The sequence below is a fragment of the Ursus americanus genome, chromosome 20 (genome assembly GCF_024610735.1).
Source record: "Ursus americanus isolate L20-20 chromosome 20, mUrsAme1.1.p, whole genome shotgun sequence".
Classification (NCBI taxonomy): Eukaryota; Metazoa; Chordata; class Mammalia; order Carnivora; family Ursidae; genus Ursus; species Ursus americanus.
The window spans coordinates 9,180,684-9,207,579 of NC_142146.1; the positions used below are offsets into that span (position 1 = coordinate 9,180,684).

The following is a 26,896-nucleotide window of genomic DNA, read 5'->3' on the forward strand; positions in this document are numbered from 1 at the left end:
GCCAAGGCATCAAACGTCACCCGACTGCAGGCTGGAATCAGAAACTGGCCTGGCCTAGGATTCTGATGCCATGGGTTCTGGTTCTAACTCTTTCTGAGAAGTTGTATGATACTGAGTAGTCCATCAGTCTAGAGCTCAGCCTCTTCATTCTGCCCTGTGTCTGCCACAGGGTTGCTCTGAAGAGCTAGTGGGAAGACTCTGAGTAGAAACATCCCATACAAACAACTTGATTACAGTTGTGCAGACACCTCACAGCTGGGGTTTCATGCAGCACCACAGCCAAAATGAGGCTACCCTAGAGGAGATAGACCTGTATTTAACATTCAGTAGTCACTACTTACTACAAGGTATGCAAAGTGCCATGAAACAGTGCTAAATTGGGGGGCAAAGAGCTAGAAGGAGGAGCTTTGTCTGGACCCAGATAATGAGAATATTCTAGGTAAAAAAAAACTCAGATTACTACTTATAATAGGTTTTTTTTTAAATTCAAGAAATATTTACTAAGCACCTACTGTGTCCATGGCACACTGCTAGGCTGCCAAGTTACAATATAAGAAAGACATAACCTTGTGGTACAACGGTAAATGTTTAAAATCAACTTTCTGGGGTTGCTGGGATGGTGCAGTCAGTTAAGCATCTGACTCTAGATTTCTGCTCAGGTCATGATCTCAGGGTCATGAGATCAAGCCCCGTGTCAGGCTCTGCACTCAGCATGGAGTCTGCTTGGGATTCTCTCTCTCTTTCTCTCCCTCGGCCCTTCCCCCTGCCCCTTCCCCCACCCCCGTTCTCTCTCTCAAATAAATAGTCTTTTTTTAAAAATCAGCTTTCTGTGTGGGGGGAGGAGTGTGTGTGCAGAGAAAGTCCCATCTATAGCATTTACAGATTTCTTTGCTGAATTATGTAGTGTAGATCCCTTTTCTCCCTCCATAAAGCCCTCTCACCCTAATGGTTTCAAGCTAACACATGACATCCCTGGATGCAAAGCTGGAAAAGGACATGCACAATCTGCTGCTGAGGAGCCAGAAGAAGTCAGCTCCAGTACACTACTGAGTCAGGGGCTCTGCTCTCAGCACAGCTGGAGAGATAAACAACCAGATATGACTTACAATGTGTGAGATGACACAAAGTGGCATCGTTTCAACTAATCAGTGTAAACCATGACTGGTAGACTTGAGAACAGAAAGTGACACCTAATGGGAGTCCAAAGCTGCAGCAAATGGCCCTTCCACAAAGTGCGATGCCACATAAGGAGGAGGCTTCAGGATAAGCTGGGATATTCACTGTGTCCCAGCTGCAGCCAAACAAGCAGATGCTTCAACCTCATCTACATCCGACTCTCATCTATAACAACATGCTTGAGTCTTCTCCAAAGCAAGAGGATCTGGCTGAGAGAAGGTTCTGATTCCTGAATAATTTTTCCAAAGTCCCTTTAAAGATCATACCTCACATCCTTACTTCCAAATGTATCCCGGGATCTCATGTGTTTCATGGGAAAAAATGGAGACTATGTTCACCTGCTTAGAGATGAAGAAGGAAACACTACAGCTGCTAAGTGACTGCCTGATGTATATTTTGCCCATTGGAAACACAAGGCACAAAAGCCCTAACTTTACCTGGGAAACCAAGGTCCAACTTGCAAAAGAGGAAGGAAAGGAGGAGAGGGACAAATTCTACATAAAGTGTCCTTGGCTGCCAGTTTATCACCATTTCTGAGGCCTCAAAAAATAACCCACTGCCTCTGAAAGAATCCAAATTGCCTAGAGTTTTGGTAGTGGAGCTAAGAATTGATAGAAGAGATTAGAAGGGAAGGGAAGAAGAAGGGGGGAATGAAGGACTCCAGAGAGGGAATATTTTTTAATAAAGATGTTTTAATGTAAAGGAAAGAGGAAGGAGTGAAGAAGGTATGCCATAATAACCTCATTTTTTATAAACTCCAGTTCATACTCACAACCCATCTTAGCTTCATCCTGATTCACAGAACACCTTCCTTACATAGCTTCCAGGATCCACCTTTCCCTCTTATGTTCTGGTGTCTCCTGCTCATCCCTTTTGCTGGTTTCTCCCTTTCTCCCTTCACCTTTAAGGTGGTAGTGCCCTGGGACTCAGTTCTTGGCCCTCTTCTATTTTTCATCTAAGCTCACTCTCTTGGTGATCTCATCAGATTTCATGGCTCCAAATATCATCTATAGGCTCCTGATTTCCAAAATGATATCAACAGCCCAAGCTGCTGCCTGGAACTCCAGACTTGTAAACCTCATTACCTACTTGATACTTCCATTTGATGTCTCACAGCCATCCCAAACAGAACACGTCCAAAGCTAACTCCTCATCTGACCCCCAGATCTGCTCCTCTCACAACCTTCTCTATGTCAGTCTGTGATGACTCCATCCTTCCAGTCACTCAGGACAAAAAACTTGACTCATCCTTGACTCTTCTCTTTTGTTCACATCACACAATCAGCCTATCGGGAAATCCTATTGTTTCTACCTTCAAATTCATAAAGTCAGACCACTGTTTAACAAATCCTCTACCACCATCTGATCTGAGAGCACAACCATCTTTTTTCTTGGATTATGACAGTGGCCTCTTGTGTCATTTTGGGTTCTCTGAGAAGCAGATACTCTGGAACCAGAAGTGCAGGAGATCTGTTGGGTGACATGCCTGTGAAGAAGAAGGGGAAGCGAGTACAGCTGGCAGGGAGAGCCTCAGACTATGACACAGGACTGGCACCTGGGAAAGGAGAGTGGTAAGGAAGCAGGACTGGGCAAGAAGAGACTCAGACTATAGTGCCACTGTGAGAGAGTCTCAACCAAGCTCTCGAGGAGCCCCTGAGCTACAGTCCTTCAGGACTTTATCCTTTAGGAATGGGCCTGCTCTAATCCCCCTGACATGCAGGGAAAGTGTGATCTTGGCATGAACATGACTGCAGTTGTGAATCCAGAGATGTGGCAGCTGGGATCATCAGTCAGCTATGCTCCCTGCAGCAGGAGATCTGAGTGGCACATTTTCGTGGTGATCACCATGCCTCCTATCTGATCTTTCTGCTTCCACCTTTGCTCCCCTGCATTCTATTCTCCATGCAACAGACAGAGTAGTCCATTTAAAACCTGTCCAATTAGATGAATGGATAAAGAAGATGTGGTGTATTATATATATATATATATATATATATATATATATATATATATATACTCAGCCATAAAAAAGAATGAGATGTTGCCATTTGCAACAACATGGATAGACCTAGAGGGTATTATGCTTAGTGAAATAAGTCAGACAGAGAAAGACAAATACTGCATGATTTTATTTACATGTGGAATCTCAAAAACAAAACAAATAAACAAAATAAAATGGAAACCATAAATACAGAGAATAAACTGGTGATTACCATGGGGGGTAAGAGGAGGGGGATGAGCAAAAGGGTGAAGGGGGGTGGGAGGCACAGGCTTCCAGTTTTGGAATGAACAAGTCATGGGGGCAAAAGGTACAGCATAGGGAATATAGTCAATGGTGTTGTAACAGCATCATATGGTGACAGATGGTAGCTACAATTGTGGTAAGCACAGCATAGTTTATAGAATTGTTAAATCACTATGTTGTACACCTGAAACTAATGTAATATTGTGTGTCACCTCTACTTCCATAAAAACAAACCAAAACAAAACCCCCAGATCATGTGACTCCTCTTCTCAAAGCCCTCACCTGGCGCCCATTTATCTCAGAGCAAAGTTCAAGTCCTCCTAGTGGTTATGTGCCTTCCCTTTTCCTATGTGGTCCCACCTCTACCACCTGGCCCCTCACTCTGTCTACTCAGCCCCATCTATATTTTTTCTATTCCTATGTCCCTGCACTACTGGCTGTTGCCTGTGTGCAGAACACTCTTCCCCATATATCTACTTATGAAACTCCCTCACTGCCTTCAAATCTTTTCCCATCTCCCCTCCCCAATGACACCTATTCTGATTACTCTCTTGAAAACTGCATCCTGCATCCCTGGACCCCTGCGACTTCCAGTAGCCCTCATGTTGTTTACTTTTCCTTTTTATTTTTCCATGGCACATATCATTTTCTAAACAGGATAGTTACCTCTTAATTATAGTTATTGCTTAGTGTCTGTCTCCCCACCCCAACCCAGAATGTAAACTCCACGAGGGCAGAGACCTCTGTCTGTTCACTCACTCTTATGATACACCCCAAGCAGCTAGCACAGTGTCTAGACATATGCTCAAACACACATTTGTTGAATGATCAAATAAATGAGTAAAGCAGAATTTGTTTGGTTTTGGTTTATATGACATCTTGAGAAAATTTTAAATATAAAAGGACATTCCTCCTGCTAAGAGGCAATGTTGAAAATCAGAGTGACTTACCCGAAACCACTGAAATTGCTTTTAAAGCTCTGAACACTCGGAAGGTACGCAGGGATGACAGACTGAAGCCGCTTTCCCTGACTTCTGGTACGTATGTTGCAAACCTATAAGACAAAGCACAGGAAAAGTCTGGGCCTATTCAGTCCTGCAGCCACGCTGTATATCTCCACAAAGGCCACAAATAAACATGCGCCCTGTATCTACCATGGTGAAATCTGGGGCTTTGCCTTATCAGCCTCACCTTCATCTCAGGGTCTGGTAATATCATTCTCTGTTGCTGTGGACTACAGATTGCACAGGATGCTTGCTAATTTTTATATTTGGACATAGATGAGGATTCCTTGAAATAGTATGCAGTTGTGGCTACATCCATTGATAACAGAAATCAATCGAAACACTTATTAACGACCAAGATCCAGGCCCAGTGCACTTCCCTAAGGTCTCACCATGTGGCCAAGCCCTGAAGAAACCCAGGCAGTCTGACTCCAGAGCCCTCATCACTGCACTACACTACCTTTCAATAGCCAGGAGCACCCAATCATTGAATTTCAAGTGTAAAACTCCGATATTAATAGCATCTACTTCAAAGGGCTTTCGTGAATATTAAATAGGAAAGCATATGCAAAGTGCTTAAAACAATGGCTGGCACAAACTAAGTAATGTTAGGTTTATTATTATTGTGCTGGCAATGGGCCATGGCTCTTCTTGTTCTTTATTTTGCTGACTCTGTTTCATCATTCAGATGCCAAACTGATGTCTTTTCCTTCAGGAAGAACTTCAACTCTCACCTCATGTCATATACAATATACATAATAATTAACTCAAAATGGACCATGGACTTAAACATAAAAGCCAAGTGTATAAAACTTCTAGGAGAAAATGAAAAAGAAAAAACAAAAAACTCCTTGAGAGCTTGCAGTAGCCAAAGATTTTTAAGACTCTGTGTTTCCTCCTACACATTCTGACAGCCCAATATATGCCCAATTCCTGTCCTAGCACTCACCCTACCAGATTGTGATGGTTGTTAATTTTCTCTCTTCCCATCTGGACTGTGAGCTTCAAGAGGGTGAGAACCATGTCTATTTGTTTTGTTTTGTTTGCATTATCACAACCCCTGTATCTTGCACAGAACTTGGCCCATAATAGGCCAGTGTTTGGGAAGTGAATGGCTGAAGGAATGAGAGCATGAATGTGGCCTAGAAATGGATTCATACTGGTGGCCTCTGGCCAATTGGCTGCATGGTGCTGTTCAGGGCCAAGCAACACTGCACTCAGAGCTCTAGGCATTATTAGGACACAGTTACTCACGTGGACCCCCACAAAGCCCTGGTGGAAGCCAAGGAGATTCTTTCCCACCCTGAGTTTCCTCGATAAACATCTTTGACATTCTTACGCTGTTACAATGACAATGGAGTCCAGCCAGTTCCATGGATCTCGAAGAAAAGAAAACTCATCCAGAATAAAACCTCTTGCCAATATTTTTATCAAAGCTTCAAAAATATAAATCCCAGTGAAGACATACCTATAAAGCAAATCATTCAGAACAAGTAGGAACATGATAAGTGATGTGAAAAGCAGAGAGCCCATCCGTCTTATCTGGCCACTATGCAGTTTTATTCCATTTCAATGTGACATTTAACATTCTTATTTTCAGCAAACCAGAGTTCAGAGTGGTAGGTTCCTTACGCAAGTTCTAGTAGTTAGAATATCTGAGAAACAGGCCCGCAGATAAAATTGTAAAGCTGCTGTTCAATGCCAAGCTCTACAGCCATATTTTTGAGAGTCGTTTTAGCCAACGTGGGACCTTAGGACTAGGGGTTGTTACTGCTATTTTATCACCACTATTCTAGCATTGTCATTTTGACGTACAGAAGAGGACGGTGGCAAAGGAACAAAGAGAATAAATGACAAGGCTAAAAACTGGATCTATCCATATCCCATGTTCATGGATTGGAAGACTTAATACTATTAAGATGTTCATACTACTCAAAGTCATCTACAGATTCAGCGCAAAATTAAAACATCTATCCTGAAATCTATCCTGAAATTCATATGGAATTTCAAGGGACCCTGAATAGCCAAAACAATCTTGAAGAAGAAAAAGGTGAAGGTCTCATACTTTCTTACATCAAAATTTATCACAAAGCTAAAGTAATCAAAACAGTGTGGAGCTGGTATAAAGACAGACATATAGACCACTGGAATAGAATAGAAAGACCAGAAATAAGCCCTAACATATATGGATAGATGATTTTCAAAAAAGATGCCAAGACTTTTCAGTGGGAAAAGGACAGTCTTTTCAACAAATGGTGCTGGGAAAGCTCAATATCCACATGCAAAAAAATGAAGTTGGACCCCTACCTTATACCATGTACAAAAATTAACTCCAAATGGATTAAATAGCTAAGTGCAAAAGCAGAAACTATACAACTTCTAGAAAATATTTGCAAATCATGTATCTGATGAGAAGTTAATACCCAAAATATATAACTTAACAACAAAAAAAATCACACCATATACAAAAATAAACTTAAAATGGATTAAAGACTTAAATGTAAAAACCCAAACCATAAAATTCCTAGATGAAAACTTGGGCAGTAAGCTCTTTGACATCGGTCTTAGCAATATTTGTTTGGATCTGTATCCCCAGACAAAGGCAACAAAAGCAAAAATAAACAAATGAAACTACATCAAAGTGAAAAGCTTTTGTACACCAAAGGAAACCATCAACAAAATGAAAAGGCAACCTACTAAACAGAGAAGATGTTTGCAAATACTATATCCCATAGCCTCCTATGGGATAACATCTAAAATATAAAAAAACTCATACAACTCAACAACAAGCAAACAATCTTATTAAAAATGGGCAGAAGACCCAAATAGATATTTTTCCAGAGAAGATATACAGATGGCCAACAAGCACATGAAAAGACACTTAAGGTCACTAATAATGAAGAAAATGCAAACCAAGACCACAGTGAGATATCACCTCTCACTTATCACAATGAATATTATCAAAAAGACAAGAAGCAAGTGTTAGCAAGGATGCAGAGAAAAGGGAACCCTTGTGCACTGTTAATGGAAATGTAAATTCGTTCAGCCACAATGGAAAACAGTATAGAGGTTCCTTTATTTTTTACAATAATTTTTATTATATTATGTTAGTCACCATACAGCATATCCTTAGTTTTTGATGTAATGTTCCATGATTCATTATTTGCGTATAATACCCAGTGCACCATGCAATATGTGCCCTCCTTAATACCCATCACCAGTTCCTTTAGAAATTAAAAATAGAAGTACCATATGATCCAGCAATTCCACTTTTGGGTATTTATGCAAAGAAAACAAAAACACCAATTTGAAAAGAATGCATACTGCTACATTCAATGCAGCATTATTTACAATAGCTAACATATGGAAGCAATCTAAGTGTCCATTAACAGATAAGTGGATAAAGAAGATGTAGTATATACGCACAATAAAATATTACTCCACCATAAAAAAGAATGAAATCTTGCCATTCATGACAAGAAAGACAGACCAGAGGGTATTATGCTAAGTAAAATTAGACAACGAAAGAAAAATACTGTAGGATTTCACTTATATGTGGAATCTAAAAGGCAAAACAAACAAAACAAAAATAGACGCCCAGAAACAGAACAAACTGATGGTTGCCAGAGGGGAAGGGGATGGGAGATGGGGGATGGATGAGATAGGTGAAGAGGATTAAGATGTGCAATCATTCAGTTATAAAAGAAATAAGACATGGGGATGTAATGTACAGCATAGGGAATACAGTCAATAATATTGTAAAAATTTTGTATGGTAACTAGACTTTTTTAGCCTTTAAAAGGAAGGAAATCATGACACATGCTACAACATAGATGAACCTTGAAGTCATTCTGCTAAAGGAAATGAACCCATCACAAAAAGACAAATACTGTATGATTCCACTTAAATGAGGTACCTAGAACAGTCAAATACATAGCAACCCAACATAGAATGGTGGTTGCCAGGGACTGGAAGGGAGTTAGTGTTTAATGGGCACAGAGTTTCAGTTTTACAAAATGGAAAGAGTTCTGGAGATAGATGGTGGTAATTGGTTGCACAACTCTGTGAATATACTTAATACCACTTAAAAATGGTTAAGATGGTGATTTCTCTCATCTATGGAACATAAGAACTAGGAAGATCGGTAGGGGAAGAAAGGGATAAAGAAAGGGGGGGTAATCAGAAGGGGGAATGAAGCATGAGAGACTATGGACTATGAGAAACAAACTGAGGGCTTCAGAGAGGAGGGGGCGGGGGAATGGGATAGACTGGTGATGGGTAGTTAGGAGGGCACGTATTGCATGGTGCACTGGGTGTTATATGCAACTAATGATTCATCGAATTTTACATCAGAAACCAGGGATGTACTGTATGGTGACTAACATAATATAATAAAAAAAAACATTAAAATAAAAAAATAAACAGAAAAAAATGGTTAAGATGGTAAATTTTATGTAACATGTATTTTACCGGAATTAAAAAGAAAAACCTATTTCCATTCTCTTCCCTGAGTCTTTCATCATGTTCTATCCTCTAATTTATTTCCCTTCGTCCCCTTCCTCCTTCAAAAACAAACAAACAAGATAAGCAAATAAAAAACAACAACAAAACCCCACAATATTCCATCTCTCTTGTTATAATCCCTAGCTGTCAAAAATGCTGGTTCTGCGCGCGCACACACACACACACACACACACACACACACACGTTCCCCTTTAGGGACAGAAACAATCAATTCAAATAATCTAAACAATCTGTCATTTCACAGTAAGAGAAGTGGACCTTTTCTGGTATAATATCCAGCCACTGTCAGCCCACAAGTCTAAAGAACTAAGGCCTTGGGAACTTGAAAAATCCAAAGTAACCAAATCCAAGAGGAGAAATGGTTATGAGCAGCTCTCTCTTTCATTCTTTTTTAAAAAGCTGATCACCTTTTAGGTGACAAATGAACACAGCAGATTAATTCATGTCTGCCGTGAAATACCATTTTTAAAACTCAGGTATAATTTACAAAGTTAAGGGTATTTTGGGAAAAGGCTGTAATTGCAGATTTGTGTGATTTTGCAAGTCTCCATCTAGATCTCAGACAATTGAGGCAACAGCCTCTGACTGCCATTTCTGCCCTACCACCTGGCCTCCCACCTCCCATCCCCCCCATTCTCTCTTTTCCAGCAGAAACCTGGCCAATAGAGGGACAGGCAGAGCAACATGACATATGATATGGAGTAGAGCCATGCCCACCACCAGGAACAGGGCTTGGGAGCTCCATGATGGGGAAACCCCAAGCCACCAGGCAAATAAGGCCCTCTGGAATGTTTCACTGTCAGTTCAAGCACGGTTAGGGTATCCAGTCAGGGCCATGGGTGGTGTCCAGGTAGGTTAACAGAACACTATGACCTGATCCTAGGGCGCTCTGGCATTCACTCTCTGAGAACTATCAGCTTGGAATCAATTTCCCATTTAAAAGGTTTCTAACCAAAGGACACTGACAAAACTAAAGAAACTCTTCCCCCATGGGCCTAACAACTCAGCTACATGCCTTCTTTTATGAAACCATTTTCAACAGCCTTCTCCCACCTCCACTTTCATGAATCCATTGCCAGTCCAAATGCCACCAGGGGATAGCAGCACCTTCCCTACAGCCTAGACAAGGGTTCTTTCATATCTCTGCCTTATGGGTCTGTTAGTAGTGAAAATGGCCTTTGAGCAGATTAGCAGATTCAATTGGGCCACTGCTTTCTACTAATAGAAAAAGAAGACACATTGCATCTCACCAGAAGTGCTGGCAGGGCAGACCACTACTATGGAGCAATCCCCACTCCTGGATCTGCCTCCTCCATAGATCTCCCTTTGTTGACTCCAAAGGCTTCCAGAGACACTGCAGTAAATAATGAGCAGCAGCCCCTGCACTATCAGTTAGCTCCTCACATGGAATAGCCAACTCTCTAGAGGGGAGACCATTTTCCCCAGTGATATTACCAGGATGGTTTCTATTCCCAGGGGTGTCCATGCCCCTTGTTCTAAGGCACAGGCCTGAGCTCATGAGCCTTAACTAGATCCCAAGTCCCACTTAGCAGCAGAGAAGAAGCAATCACTAAAAAGTAATGCAAAGAAGGAAAGCTCAAAAAAACAGCAGAGAATTAAAATGAAATACTACACATAACTGATTAACAAAAAAGAAGGCAGGAGTGAAAGAACAACAGAAGAGCAAAGGAACAAAAAACAGATGAGAGCAACAGAAAACTGATAGAAAAACAGGAGACCTGAATTCAAGCATATTCATAATTATATTAAATGCAAATAAAATAAATATTCCATCAAAGACAGAGATTAAAAAATAGACTGCATAATAAACAAGAACCAACTATGTGCTCTTTACACATATACACCATTAATACAAAAGAAACACTATTAGTACAAAAACACTAAAATACAAAAATACAATACACTATTAATACAAAAAAGGTTTGAGAGTAAAAGGATGGAAAAAGATATGCCACACAAACAAGAAGCATAAGAAAGCTGGAATAGCTATAGTAATCTCAGACAAAATAATACTAAAAGGAATAAATAGTAAAAGGAATGCTGCTAGAAATAAAGACATTTTATAATGATAAAAGAATGCATACATTAGGAAGATATAATAACCATAAATCTGTACATGCCTAATAATAGTGCGGCAAAAATACATGAAGCAAAGCTTGGGTTTTTCTAAGTGAAAAATTGTGAAGTGACAAATTCATAATCATAGATGGAGACTTCAAGCGTCTCCTCGGCAATTCATAGGAGTACTAACAGAAATGGTTAAAGGATAAAATCTAAATGACACTATCAACCACCTTAACCTAACTGGCCATTTTCAGAATATCATACCAAACAACTGCAGAACCCATGTTCTTTCAAGGGCATGTGAAACATTCCCCAGGGTAGAACCATAAAATAAGTTTCTCCTAATTTCAAAAGATTGAAATCTTACAGAGTATATTCTCTACAACCGAATTAAATTGGAAATCATTAACAATAAGACAACTAGAAAAATATAAAATATTTGGAAATAAAAAAACCACACTTCCGAATAACACATGGAACAAAGAAGAAATCACAAGAAGTAGGGAATATGTTTAACCAAAAGGGAATAAAAACACAATGTATCAACATCTGTGGGATGAAGCTTTTTCAGTGCACGGATGGAAATTTATAGCTTTATACAATTGCTCAAGAAAAGAAGACCTCAAACTAACCAAGTTTCTACCTAAAGAAGCTAGATATAGAAGAGCAAATTAAACTCAAAGTAAATTGAAGGATGTAATTAATAAAGACTTTGAAACTTTCACATATTGCTAGCAGAAATGTAAAACAGTGCAGCCACGTTGGAAAAGTTTGGCAGTTTCTTAAAAAGTTACTCATATACTTATCATATAACACACAGCAGTTCCACTCCTAGGTATTTATCCAAGGGAAATGCAAACATATATCCACAAAAAGAATTTTATATAGAAATGTTCATAGTAAGTTTGTTCATAATAACCAAAAACTAGAGATAACCCACATGTCCATAAACAGGTGAAAGGGAAAACAAATTGTGGTATACCTATACAAAGGAATACAACTCAACAACAAAGAAGGGGAAAGCTAGTGATACAAACAAGAACATGGATGCATCTCAAAACATGCTAAGTGGAAGAAGCCAGACATGAAAGTACGGTATCATATATACCACATGAGTCCATTATATGAAATTCTAGAAAAGGCAAGACTAGCCTAGGGTGACAGAAAGCAGATCAAGTCTGGAGTTGGGAGTCGTGTCAGGGGATTTACTGCCAAGAGGCACGAGGAAACTTTAAGGGTGTCTGGAATGTTCTGTAATGTTGAATGTGGTGGTTTCTATCATATAGTTAAATATGTGATCAAAATAAGAGATCTCTTATTATTCTGTCAATTTATTATCCAATATATTCCTGAAAGACTAAAGCAGTAAATATGTTAAGCTAGAAAAACTAAGACAACATAAAGAGAGTATTTATCAAAATATAGAACTTTCTAAGTTGAAAAATTAACTTGTATGTCTGAATAACCAACTAAAAATTACAAAAAGTTAATATTTTAATTATGCAAAGAACTCACTCAAACTCACCAGGATAAAAGCAAAAGTGATACATGGGCAAAGATGGGAATACAGAATTCACAAACTAAAACCAAAAAGTCCAACCCATCCAGAAATTAAGGAAATGTAAATATTTTCAACTCTATTTTGGAAAATATTTTGTCACCATATATTTTTTCAAGCATTAAAATGTACCTTTCAATCCAGCAAACCCATTTCTAAGACTCTATCTTAAGAAAATAGTAATTTTCAAGAAGTAGCTATATGTAAAAATGTTGCTTGTTGCAATATTTATAGTAGTAAAACACTAGAATGGTTAAGTAAATTATGATTTATTTACCTGATAAAATATTGTATAACCATAAAAGAAGATTCCTATAAAGCCTATCTAAGCACAAAGAAAACCACTTACAAGCTAGACATAAAATTTGTATGTGTACTGTTTAGTATTTTAAAATGTCTTCAAAAAACAATTATTAAAAATATGTATACGAAACTAGAATTGACTCTGCCAGCATTTGTGTTGGGAAATTGGGATTATGGGTGTTTGTCTTTCTCTGTATATTTGAACTTTGATGTAATCATAAGTCTTTTAGGTGTGTTTGTTTAAAACCTTAGGATGGACGAGTGCAGGACAAACACTTACTCAGCATTGTCGGTATCTGTATTACTGTTTTCCTTCCAGAAGGCAGAGGCCATGAACACACAGTTAATGATGACGGTGCAGATGATGAACATACTGAACAATGTGACTGCTGTCTGTTAAGGCAGGTACACTACAGGGTGGCACATGTCATCAGTCATAACGAAGGCTGTGGGCATACCTCCAGGTCTCCTTTTCTGCAGGTGCACCTGTCTGCTTACTGTGAGTGTTGGCGAAGAACAACTCATAGCTGTCCCCTCCCCTGAGGGACTGCTCCATCCTGCTTCCCTCTTTCCTTCTCCAGAGAGCACTCCTCAACTAAATCACTTAAATAAGAATCCCCATCTCAGGCTCTGCTTCTAGGGAATCCAACCTGAATAGTTATTCCTTCCCATGCCCCCAGTACTTCATTATGTCTACCAGTCTATGTCTTTCTCACCTCTCCCAGTCTAAAACTGCCTAGTGTCTCCACTACCTGCTGCACACATCAGGAATGCTTCCTGTCTTTACTCTTTAAGACTGAGGTTGGAAGCTCAAAGTCTTAAGAGTCTGGGGAGTAATTTAAGTGAGTGAAATGGGCGGATGCTGGGTCACAGAGAGGGGTGGAGATGTGGTAAAGCATAGTTTGCACAGCCCCTCTGAAAGAGGCAGTGGTTTCTCACTACACCAATTTTTGCCAGGTAGGAATGCAGACCTAGTCTTTACAGAGGTTCCATCTTCAAAAGATGTTGGAAATCTGGACTTTTAACATTATAGGGTGTTTCCATAAAGTTTTAAACACTTGTAGGTCCAATACAACACATTTAGCTGCTAAATACAGAACACAGGTTGACAGTGTGCAACCTTCGTTTGGGTCTCAACTTAGATGTTCCTTTCTCCAGGAAGTCATCCTGGATGCCTTCAAAGCACAACTACCACTCCCAAACTGTCCATCTCACTAACGAAATCACCTGCCTTTTGGGCCCATCTCCTTCTGAGGCCACAGGATCCCAGAGCTGGGCCAAGTCTTGTTCACACACAGCACTAGCACAGCCCCTGCCATGCAGCAATAGGCACTCAGCCAGTATTTGTTCCAAGAATGAGCTAATTCCACTCAACAAGCATGTGAACAATCTGGGGCTCTTGCACTTTTCACATGACCTGGACTTAGTAAAATATGCAATGAAAAGATATGAATGGACCGAGATTTTGATGGCTAAACTTCGGATTGGATTGAAAGGCCCAAAAATGAACAAGGCACGCTTGGCACTGAAGCGGTAGATTGTTCTCTTTTTGTTCAACACCATAAATGTCTGCAAAAACAAACAAACACAACAAGAATTACATGTAGTGACAAAACAATATTTATCATGAGTTCATTTAGAAAAAATTCAGTGGAACCACAGATTGAGGTGTGGCTTGGCTTATTATGATCATGACAGTTTCTAATTGGACTGCTGTCATTCTGAAGTCCGAGGTGCTTTCTGATCGGCCTACACTGTGGTTCTGGACACCAACCGTTCTACAATGTGGCCTAGGTCTCACTCAGAGTCCCAAGATAAGTACTGAGCTGTGGACTGTTCAACCAGTGGAATACTCTGGAGACTCCAGAAATGGAGCATATAGTCCCTGCAGATAAACAAGGGTGGAGACTAGTAACTGGGGAGAGCAAAACCCTTCATATTGTACTCCATGGTATGTATCTATGGAGATAAGAACTAGAAGGGAACTTGGAGAGATGGAAGTAGTATTGAACATTCACATTCAGCAGATTAGTTTAAATTATTTTGATTACAAATGAAAACTTTGTAACACATCTTAGAATAGTCAGGAACCTAGAGAGTCCATATTGTTGTACCTGAGCAGTTCTACATGAGATAGTCTATCAGTCAATTCTAACCTTGAGGATCATCAACAAGTCATCAAGTTTCCCAGACTTGCTCTCCCATTCTCCCCACAGACATTCAGGCAAATCTGCCCGTGATTCCTAACTGGTGGGAGAGGACCTACAGAAGGCACCTGGAAATGCATGTGGGTGTTTTTGATTGTCTGTCACAATTACTGGAGGCCCTACTGGCCTTTATTGGATAGGTCTAGGGATGCCAAACCTGAGACAGATCTGCTAAATGGTATGTTGTCCCATCCAAAATGCCCACTGGGCTCCACTGAGGAATACCTTACATGCACCCATTTTTCCTAGTATGTCTTCCTGGGCTTTGGGAATGAAGCAGCCACTGGACAACAACCCATCACTCACAGGCTTCTAACATCAACACCCAGACCTCCTTCTTTCCATTTAGCCATAATCTGGCTATTCCCTTGCATGTCCCTAAGGTTGTTAGTTACAAAAGCCTTCACAGAATGAGGGTCATTCCTGTTTCCCCATGTCTCTGCTCCTTTAAGATTTGCAAAAGTACTACTTGACATGTAATCCAGTATGTTCTTATAGAGAAAAGACAGGCCTTGTCACCCAGGCCCAATATAGCAGGTAGATGCTGCCTTGGCTGAGGTACCAGAACTTCAGTCACCGCCAACCATCAACCGTCCTTCATTGAGTTGTTGGAACTTACTTGTCTGCTGGCCATCTGGCTGCAGGAAAAAATGGAGAAGGATATTTTCTGTTGCCTCTATAATAAAAGGAAATGGGCCACAGAGTTCTTTGAAAGCTATGAGCTCAGGAGCCCAAGACCCACTTTAGGGATTCTGGGCTCTTCCTTTGGATAGAAAGACAATTTTCGGGCAGAGAGCAAACCTCTCCTTGAGGTGGGTCACCCCAGATTAATAGGTGGCATGATATGGCTCTGCCTCTGTGCCCCTTGATATTTTATTAATGCCATCTCTGACTGCTTTAAATATTTCAACTAATGGTGTATTTAACTACACTCATCAGGGTTTTAATTATTAAAATGATAGGTACCAGCTCCTTCTGTCTGCTTGCTGACTCCACCCCTTTCTCTGTAGCTCTTTAAAACGGAAATTTCTAAAGATAGGAAGTAGCTTTAGACTACAGAAGGAGCCCCTGGGTTTGAGTCACAACTCCATTCCTTACCAGTTGCTTGGCCTAGCCTAATCCACTTCCCCATCTAGTCGGATTCCTCATCTTTGAGGTGGAGTGCTAACTACCACATATATCTCACCTGACTACTGAGAGTACAAGCCACATGGGGTCATGGGTGTGCAGAGCTCTAAAAAAGTATCATGTCTTCTGATTTAAAGGGAGAGCCCAACCTGAGAAGAGATGATTCTAGAACAGAACCTATCCTTCCAGGACTATTTGCAGCACACCAAGCTGCTGCCTACTCCGGCCCTGAGGCAGAAGACCTCCAGCAGTCAGCTCACATTTAACAACTCTACCTCCAAGAAGGCCCTGGAATTCTGGGGCATAAGAAGGAGAAATACTGGAGTGTTTTTGTCCCCTCATCTCTCATCCCCTTTCTTGTTTTTCTCACTCACTCCCCACTTTCCTCTATACACACAGTTCCCATCTGGCCTGGTAACTCTAGGTCTTTCCCAATACAAGGACACACCAGGCAACATTTCTCTGGAGAGTTCAGTTTCTTATGGTTGCCAGCAGAGAATGGTCTCAGTATCTCATATTTCTAGGACTTCTCCCCAAATTTCCTTCCTCTCTGAACTAAGTCTGGTGAGGTAGGTTTTCCATTCTTAGCTGGATCACACAGTGAAATGATGATGGTAAGGTCTTCTGAGCTTTTCCTGAAGGGGCAGGACTGTCCTCATTGCCCCAGTCTTTGAAACAGCCATTAGAAGAGCCCAGAGCTCACATTTCCTCACTCAGAAGCCCCTTTAAGGAAATTTACTAGAATTTCCCTACAAGAACTACCTTCAGGTAGGTTAAACAGCAAGCCTATCACATATTGGCATGGGATTTACATAAAATCTCTATATGCCCAGTTCATTCCATATTCTTTGACTTCATTTATTGAACTTCTATTATGTGTCATGTTGGTCTATGGCTCAGGCCTCGAAAAATCTCATTTAGTAGCCTAAAAAGCCTATAGTTGAGGAGTTTTCTGAGGAAAACTCTTATTACGGAAATTGACATTCCTGGACAGTGATATTCATCTTTCATGTAGGTCTAATGCTTTACAGTTTATAAAGTGCTTCCATATCATGTCCATATTATAGGAAGCTGGCATGATCCCCATTTCACAGATCAGAAAAATGAGGATTAGTGAAGTGGTTTATCCAAAGTCAAAAAGCCAATCACTTACATGGCTTACACCCAATCTTTCTGTTAGTCCAGTCCTCTTTCCATGACACCATTTATGTTTTTTCTGTTTTCCTTTTAATCATCCTGCTACTCCTAGTCCTCCTCTTCCTTGCCAAAACATATATTACAGAGAGAAAATGAGGGCTGAAAGAGGTTTTCAGGAGTATGAAGACAACAACAAGTGGTGATAACAAAGGAGGACAGACATCCCTGCAAACTCCAAGATCAGTGTTTGGGAATTCTTGTAACAGTCATTATAACTGCATGGTTAGAACACCCCAGACCCCCATTCAATTACCTTATGATTTCTGTAGAATGGGTCCAAGTCTTCCAGGGGCATTGCTATCAGCTCATGGGGAATGTCACCATAGAGTTTGGGCAACTTCCTGGAGACCTTTAGGTCAAGCTGAGGCCGAGGCTGGGGTTCTGCTGTTGTCTGGTCTTTGCACTTTTTTTTCTCATTTTGGATGGCAATCCTCTTCTCAATTGCAGCCAGAGTGTCGGAAGTGAAGGGACGGAAATTCCGCTCATCTGGAAAGATCACTGGGTAGCACCTGTCATCCATCTTCATCCTTGAGACAGAGATAAGCAGTAGATCCTCAGAGAGCTCTGAGGTAGAAATCACACAGCCTGCCCTGGAATTCCACTCTCCAAGGATGTGTCATGGGGGGCTATAAGAATTAAGTAAAGTGAGGGGGCTTGGGAGCTCATGGGCTGTAGAGCAGGTCAGAAGAGGTGACCACCATTGTGGATACAGCAGGAATTTTGGGCACAGGGAAGACCAAAGTAGGCCATCACTCCTGGAGGACCTGGGTATAAGTGGCAAGTTAAGTTCAGGAACAACGAGCGGAAGAAACCCAGTATCTAAAACTGATACCCAAGCACTGAGCAAGACAGTAAGACTGAACCCGCCAAACTACTGAAGTGGGGACTGCAGATGGTGGTCCAGTGGCCACAGTGTGAACAGGAACAGAAAGGATAGGGAATTAAGAGGGACACAGCTATGGGTTGCAAAATCAAAACTATAGGCGCATGCGTCTTCTCACTGTTTGGTCAGCAAAGTTCTTCAAATGTGATGGAATGGAAACAAAAAGGCTATAAACATAGGCGCAAACATTCATACTAACACCTATGATTCTATGCCAACTCTCTTACTTCTGAGACCCTGATCTGGCAGAAATGAGACCCCAAGAAAGCAGAAAGGATTTGCCAAAGCTAACAGGGTAATTCTGCCATGGGATAATAGCTGTACTAGCCCCTATCCCTGACAGCCCTTTCTACAAGGACTTCCTCTACAACCTGAAATTTAAAAATAGTCTGTGAGAAAATGCAGTAGAGCTCAGTACCTTTACTCCCCATGCTAGGCATCCTCTTCCTTCCTTATATACCTGAATGCCAATCTAATATTGATTCCCAAGGCACTCCAGAGAATTAAAATGGGTAATCTAACATAGCATTGGTTTGCTCATTCAGCAACCATGTACTCAGTGTCTGTTCTAGGAACATGGCTAGACACTAATGGAGAAGAAACAACAGCCCTTCCACCTAGTCCTACAAATTATGCTGCCCTGGTGTAGTAGTGGTGAAGACAAATAAAAGACAGGAAATTACAACAGAGTAAGACAGATGCTAATATAGGAAGAAGTAGAAGGTGCTATGTCTGTGCATGAGATAGGTGTCTAACTGGACTTGGGGAATCAGGGATGATCTGCCAAAGCTTTAATGTCACATTTGAGACCTGAAGAGGATGTAAGACATAGACAAGAAAAAAAGGAGGACATTAGAATGTGGAAGGAGAAACAAACAGCATGTACAGGGTCCCATGGATGAAAAAGAATATGGTGTCCATCAACAGGTTCTGTCTGCCAGGGATGGAGATTTTGTGGGATGGAATGGCCAGATAAGGCTCCAGTCAGCATTGAGAGAGCATGGGGGGGGGGCTATAATCCTTAGTAAATATCATGGATTTCATCCTGAGGGTAATGGGGAGTTGCTAAAGAGTGGATTGTTGTTGTCGTTGTTGTTGTTACAGAGGAGTAACAATATCAGGTTTTTAAAAAATATCCCTCTTACTGATGAGACTGGATAGGACTTGCAGCGAGGGGCTGAAGGAGGCGAGGACCTGGAACTGCAGAGATTATTGCAACAATCACAACCACTAAGGATGACTTAACGGAGTGGTTGGATCTGATAGTCACTTAATAGTCTTAACAAGTGATTTGTGGGGAGGGAGAAATTTGAGGGACAGGAAGGAGCTGAGGTTCCTGGCTTGGGAGCTGGGTCAACACAGTGCCACTCATGCAGACAGACAGCACTAGGGAAGGAAGAGGCTTTGAGGGAATAAAGCGAATTTAAAACAGATGAGGTCAAAGTTGTTTGTGGAACCCGCAAATAGAGAAAACCAGGAGGCATTTGAATACAGAGCAATCATAGCTTACACATGTTAGCCCCTGAAAAAAGCATATAAGAAAAAAAAAAACAATCAAACTTCTCTTGAAAATCCCTCAGGAAGGCACCATACTGAAGAGGCATCCCAACTCAGTGGCCAACAAGGTCAATACGGTCAATTTTTCTTCCGGTGCCAGAACCGATCACCCTTTCTTCAGTTAATCCACAAATTGGTCAGTTTGTGTTAAGGGCCATGATAAAGGTAACATATGTGTCTTTAAACACACTAAGGGTAATGTGATGAGCATATTCTGAGTCATATGTCAACTGAGATGACATAGGGAATCTAGATTCACTGCATTCTGTTCCATTCATTCAGGGTCAAGCTCTTTATGGAGGTGCCTGGATGATGGAATTGGCCACACTTACTTAAATTATTCTTTCTCTTCCCACCCCTCCACTCCTCTTCCCTTCCATTCCACTCCCCTCTCTCTCATAAACATATATGATTGAATTGGTATAAATGAAGTGGAAAACAATGAGACTTTACTGTATTTGGTTCTAGAGCTCATGAAAGACATTTGAGACGGGGACGAAGTCCTCTGCAGTCAACATCATATGAATGTTAGGTGATCCTAGAAAATGTTAGGTGAGCCTAGAAAGCCCCTGGATGGTAAAAACTAGACCTCATGCTAAGTTATAGCAAGGAATCCAGTGCAGGGCTTCTATCATGATAAGGAGACTATTAAAGAAGAAACTGGACACTCTGCCCCTCTTGTTCTGACCCTGGGGATATTTCACTCAATTTCTAGTAGAAAAGAGGCCTGATGGAAATAAGTAACACAAATAAAATTGAGAACCCCAGAAACCGTGCACATTAAAATTTGTTATAGATGCTGAAATAACTAAAGAATCACGTGTTAAAGTTAATATTGAAAATTACAAAAATCGAACTTGGAATAAGAAGACTTTATAAAAGTTATCAACTCAAATAAATCTGACAAAATAAAATCACGTGCAGTAAAATTTTCTTAATAACTGAAAAAACTGATGAAAGAATGAAATATTTTTAATAAAAGCAGACTCAGGAAAATTGGACTGTAGAAATAGAGGCTGTGCATGCAAAATTAATTAAATTAATAAAAATCAATATGGTATAATTGGTAAAATTTGGAATGATTCAAATGTTCATTGTGAAACTTATACCTCAAACACTTGATTCTGAAAATTTTATCTGTACAGAAAACAGACTGCGTTGCATGGAAAATTGTTTGAAGAATTAAACTGGCTAAAGTACAATTCTTTCCCAAGCTTCACTAATAATCAAGTATGATGGCAAATTTTTCAGACACTGAATGACTCTTTACAAAAAAAATTATTTGAGCATATGCTTCCAAACAATGAAAAGAGAATCCAAAAAATGGCGGATGCTTGAAACCTCAAACATAGTATACCTAACCCAAGAATGAAAAAAAAAATTCCAGGGTAACTGCACTACAGTCAGCTAAAAAAAGCAATTGATCCAACTAGAATTAGAAGTCAAAGAGCCCTAAGAAAAACCCTTCGAGAATAAAGTAAATTCTCCGTAACAAAAAATATGATTAAGCAACTGGTTTCTTAATAAGTAAAAAAGAAAGGCAATTAGACGTTCCATCAAAACAATGGCTCTTTGGAAAGTCAAGTTTTACGTATGAAGCCAATTAAATGGCTTGAGCAGCTGATAGAGGAGGAAAAAAGAAAGCCCACTTGATCTTGACACTTAGGACATTCTTCTTCATGCAGCAGAAGGTCAGTGACATCAGAGTCCATTCCCTTTTCTCTGGGTCTAAATATGGTACTTGGTTTTAGAGACTAGAAGCTACAAAATCATTGTATCATAAAAGTTATATACAGTTTTTAATTTTAACAAACATCCTATAGTAAAAGCAGAATTAATTACAATTACAGAATAGAATTCAAATGATATAAGTATTATAAAATGTTATTGCAAGTTAGAATTGGAAAGCAAAGACGAAAGGAGGCTCAGAGCTACCAACTAACTCATCTTAAACACCTGGAGAATCAAAACATTCTATGGAAGGTTGATGGATCAAGCAATTGAGTGTAAGTCTAACCCGTAAAATTATGCAGGTATTTAAGGGCAAGACCAAATGAAAAATATACTAAGCAGCAGAAACTGAAGGAACCACAGGGACAGCAGAGGATTACTGTCAGTACACTAAATTCCTCATCTTGCACAGAGACAATTCGATAACTGCTACTTAACCCTGATGAATCAAAAAATAGAAGCATAAGAGAATCAATTAGAGTTAGCCAGACAATGACCGGAACACTGAAACACTGAAAGGGAGACTGAGGATACAGCCGAAGGTGGGGACATTTTATTTTTTGTGTGATACCCTTCCCAGCATTTCTTCCTTCAGAGTTGTTTGAATTATGCGCGTGTGTTACTTTTATAGATTTGCAAAAGGACTGTAAAACTCCTTCCAGGGCTCCAAACATCCTCGGATTTAACATAGACAGTCAAAATATTGGGTACAATGACAGGCTCTAAATCTCCTTGAGTCATAAAGGAAGGAAGCATAATCTCAACTTTCTGTCCAAACCGGGAGGCCAGCGACATGTGAATTACGATTTCACATAGGAAACCACAGAGACTGGGAGGCCCATGCGGAGGCCCTGCCAGACGTCCCTGAGGTAATGCACTAGACTTACAGGGGAGGTGGGGAGTTGCCCATCAGAGAGGGCTCTGTTCTGCTCCTCTGAGGACTGGCCCTCAGCAGGCTCACTCTCTCTGAATAGAGGGAAAACAAGCACTCATCCAGGGGAAAAGGCTGAGGCTTCACTTTCCTAAGCAGAGACCCAAAATTCCTCGGGAATTCACTTGCAGTTAAGATTAGGTAGCTCCAGGCTTTACTTCCAATCTACAAGCCTTATAGAGGCATTAGATCTGAATTCCAATTGCTCACTCATTCATGCACTAGGCCTGAAAATGCAAAATAATTTAAAACACCATCCCAGCCCTTGAGGTTCTTACAATGATGTGGGGAATTAGGTGAGTCAGGGATGGAGGACGAAACCATACAGTGGGTGTGGCTACACTAGGGGGAATTTTAGGTGCTGTGGGAGCCCAGAGGTCACAGTGGTAATGAAGAATCAGAAATCGTTGAGCTGGGAGAACAACAGGAGGTGTGCGCATGTGTGAAAACACTGAGGGCAGCAAAGGGCTTTTGTTTCCTATTCATGACTCTACCAGTCATTATAAAAGTTGCATAACTTTGTGCCCCACATCTGCAGTTTGCCCACCAGACCTCTCCCCATCTTTCCCCTCCCTTCTCAGTGCCTATGCAGCTGATTCACATGGACCCCTCAGTGGGATCCCTGAACTCTGGCTTCTGGTTGGATTTGGCCGATGGGAGGCACCAGCAGGAGACCCAGAGAATGGTGGAGAGTGAGGTCAGGGTTTTCCTCCCCACCTCTCTGCCCAGTGGCAACCATGCACGACAGCTCCTGCCAGGTGGCCTATCCACAGAGCTGTCTTGGGCTCTGTAAAACTTCCCTCTCCTGGTCCCTTCAGATGTAGGTGTAATGGCACCCATTTTCACCACACCTGAAAACTGCATCCTCACTGGTTCCTGTTACTGAACTCTGCCTGCGTTTAAAAAATATCCCTTTAATAAAATAGCCTCAAAATGCCCAGTTCGAATGTGCCATCTGTTTCCTGCCAAGGCCCTGGCTGATGGAATCATCCATTAAATAAAATTTAAAAAACAAGAAAAGGAAATGATCACCCACAAACCAAAGTCACCTAGCACATGCCAGTTTTCACATTTTGGTATATTTCTTTTCAGCAATCTTTATGTCCATATATTTACATAGCTGGCATTGTCATGCATATGCAGTTTTACCTCATGAACTTTTCAATTAATGTGATACCACAACCATTTTTACAATGATAGCTATCATTTAATGGCATTTACCCTGTTTCAGGTAAAATTTAAGTGTGTTAACATTACATTATCTCATTTAATCCTCAGAACAATCTTGTGAGATAAATATTATCCTTCGGGGGTTTCTGAAAGGAAAAATTCATCTGGAATGGAGGTGAATTATTTGCGCCTTCTCTTACGAGGCAGGGGTTTTAACCTTATGTCTTCTTAGTGTTTCTCTCCAATTTTCTCTGTCAGTAAGAAGCCAAACTGGACAACCTGATCTTCACAATTTACCCTAACCAGTAGGGGAAGTCACCAGAGATTTGTAAGTGCACACCCAAAACATTTCAATGTGGTCCACACAACCTGAAACACCACACTGAGGTTAATAAGAGCTATAAACTATGGGCTAAGCACTGGGTCAAATACTTTAAATGGATTATCTCTCATAATCTCTCTTAACTTCCCAGGAAATCTACAAAGTAGATATTATTATATCATCCGCATTCTACAGAAGAAAACATGAGGGTTCAGAGAAATTGAGATACTTGCCTATGATCACATAAGGAAGTGCTAGAGAATCTCAATCCCAAGTAATCACCACCATGTAATCCACCTACCTGCCTAGTTCTTCATACTCCAAGCTAAGACATCTCAAGGAGATGAGAGAAGGGAGTCAGGAGGAGAAAGTGACACAGATTCCAGCTGGGCTGGGCGGGGTCTGTGACACCCTCACTGTGTGATATGCTTCCCAAGACATCAGCCTCACTGCCATCTCCTCATTCACCTGTCACTCCCACAGGCATTCCACCACCCCCACCATGACACCCTCCCGTCCACCCAACCCAGACAGCCAATGGTAATGTACCTTATAAGATGCCCCTTTGTCCATTTTGGGTAGTGATCTAAACAACAAGATCTTATCTTTGGTAACACAGAAGCCATGTCCATTAATGCAGGTTACAAAAAATAATATCTCTTAAGAAAATCAGAAAACAAATTAACATGAACAGATTTTGACACAATTGATCTCAATCCAAAATCAATCCCAGATTGATTAGCTCTTCAGAAAAAAAATTTAAGTGTACATTAATTTCTGATTAAGTTAATTGGCCACAGAACTCAGAAACTATTTGGAGGATTTGCATGATAGTCTCAGGATATAAGACTTAAACATATCTTTTCTAGAAAAAACCAATTCCTGACATGAAATCCAGTGTTGTGAGCACCTATCAGGCCAGGTAGCCGCCTCCTGTCCCCATGGCCCCAGGCCTTCTCAGAGCACTTGAAAGGAGGAGAACCACCCCCATGGACTCCATCTCCTGAGCCATGAATCTTGTACCTGGTTCCTGACTTGGATTTAAGCAGGAAATGATTTAAAAAGGCCTGTACCCCATCCTGATAGAAAAAACAGAGCACGTTCCATAGTGACAGGTCTAGCCTTGAAAGCACAGAACAAAGAAAGAATAGGACTGCCCCCAGCCCAGAGGACTTACCTGCCTTGGTAAGGTGGTTCCAGACAGCAGCCCCCGTGGCACCTCTTAAAGCTCTCCACAGAGCAAGTCTCTCAAAGTCTGAGCTCCTGCTCCTGGCAATTGGAGGCCTTCTGGGAGGGGCGGCTCGGAAGCTGGGTGGAGAGCGTGAGGAAGGCAAATGGGAACACGGCCAAAGTGATTTTAAAGAATCGTGTAGGAAACCCTGTAACTGGAGAAGTGACTGAGATGGTACTTACATTTATACTTTGGAAGCATCTGCCTTTAATCAGCGCTTAATCTAACTCTACAGAAAGCATCATTAATAAAGAAACAGGTTGTTTTTTTTCTTTGGCCGCATCCAAGTGGGTGAGAGAACAGCGAAGAGTCTATCTGAAAAGCCATGCTGGCTTTCTGCAAGCAGCTGAGCCTGTAGGCCACCTAACCCGGGCACTCTGGGGTTTCACCCTACCCAGTACGTACTAAGGCCCACAACGTGAAATTGTTCATAAGGCACCCAGTCAGCTGCTCCTCCTTTCTTTTTTCTTGTGCCATCAACACTGAGGGTTCCCCTATGAAAACACCTATGTGGTTGTCATAAGGCACACCAAGAAAATCCCTTGGCCTCCAAAACAACTCCATAATGGATCTGTCCTCACACCCCAAACTCCCCCAAGTTAGCTTTTGATCTAAGGACAACTTAGATCTCTTTGGAAAGTGTCACACCATAAGCTATTTTCAGCCATTGTCACCTTCCAGAGGCTAGCAGACAGCCAACAGGGATAAACAATGCAAGATGGGTGTTTACGTAGAGGCAGAAGGTAGGAAGTAGGTGTTTAGAGGAGTGCTGGAGTAGAATTACAGGCAGATTTGGGTCCTGCCAGAAGTGGCACTGAACGCTAGTCAAAAGAACTGGGCATAAATCCCAGTTCTACCACTAAAGCTGCATGGTGTTGGATGAAGCACTCAGTTTCTCTGAGCCTTAATTTTCTTTGCATAAAATGGGATAATTCTTTCAAACCTCCTTAGTCTTAAGAAGCAAATGTGATGATAGCCATAAAAACACTCTGCAAACACTGGATATAAGTATCTTCATTTTTAAGAGGGAAAAGGCCTGGTTGCTTTTCTCCCCCAACTGACTCAACACCTAGATCCCACGTAGAGAAACTGAAATCACAGACATGGGATTAGTACCAGGCTTGGCACAATGTGTATGCCCTGACTTTTTAAAGCAGTGATCAGAAATTCTAAACCCCTGTCTGATTTCAGAGTGATTCTCAGAATAACAGAAGACCAAAGAATAGGAGAAGTACTTAGAGAATAAATAAGCGTTTTTTTATATGGATAAAAACGTGTGTGTCTGAAGAGGTAAAGGAGGTCTCTAAATCCATTATCTTAAAAGGTCCTGGCCTTTTTAAACATAAACTCTTTGCAAATATTATTTTCCTAAGCTATTAAGTCATTTTCTGACTTCCCACTCTGAAGGTTCAGAGAACATCCTAGTTTTATCTTCAAGGTAAATACAAATGATTCCAAATGTAAGGATTTCTCAGGAGTAACACACCAACACAGGCCACCTGAGCAGTATGGGGTTTGCATTCAGGACTTTCCCCAGACTCACTTCTCCTGTGGAGAACTTGGGGAAGGCAAACATGCATTTGAAAGCTGAAGCAGAATCCTGTGTTGAGTCCTCATAATAAGAGGATGTTAACATCAACACAG

General features: G+C 40.9%; 1 protein-coding gene across 1 annotated transcript in view; it reads right to left on the minus strand.

The window, feature by feature from the left end:
• The window catches only part of SCN11A (sodium voltage-gated channel alpha subunit 11), a 79,899-nt gene extending 61,946 nt beyond the window's left edge, over positions 1-17,953 (minus strand). Inside the window, exons 1-5 of the mRNA XM_045798218.2 lie at positions 17,681-17,953; positions 14,346-14,464; positions 13,176-13,277; positions 5,765-5,893; positions 4,372-4,475 (exon numbers count right to left, since the gene is read on the minus strand). Of these exons, the coding sequence (XP_045654174.2) occupies positions 4,372-4,475; positions 5,765-5,893; positions 13,176-13,277; positions 14,346-14,464; positions 17,681-17,953 (727 nt within the window). The remainder of the gene's footprint in view (positions 1-4,371; positions 4,476-5,764; positions 5,894-13,175; positions 13,278-14,345; positions 14,465-17,680) is intronic.
• Positions 17,954-26,896: the final 8,943 nt, after the last annotated feature.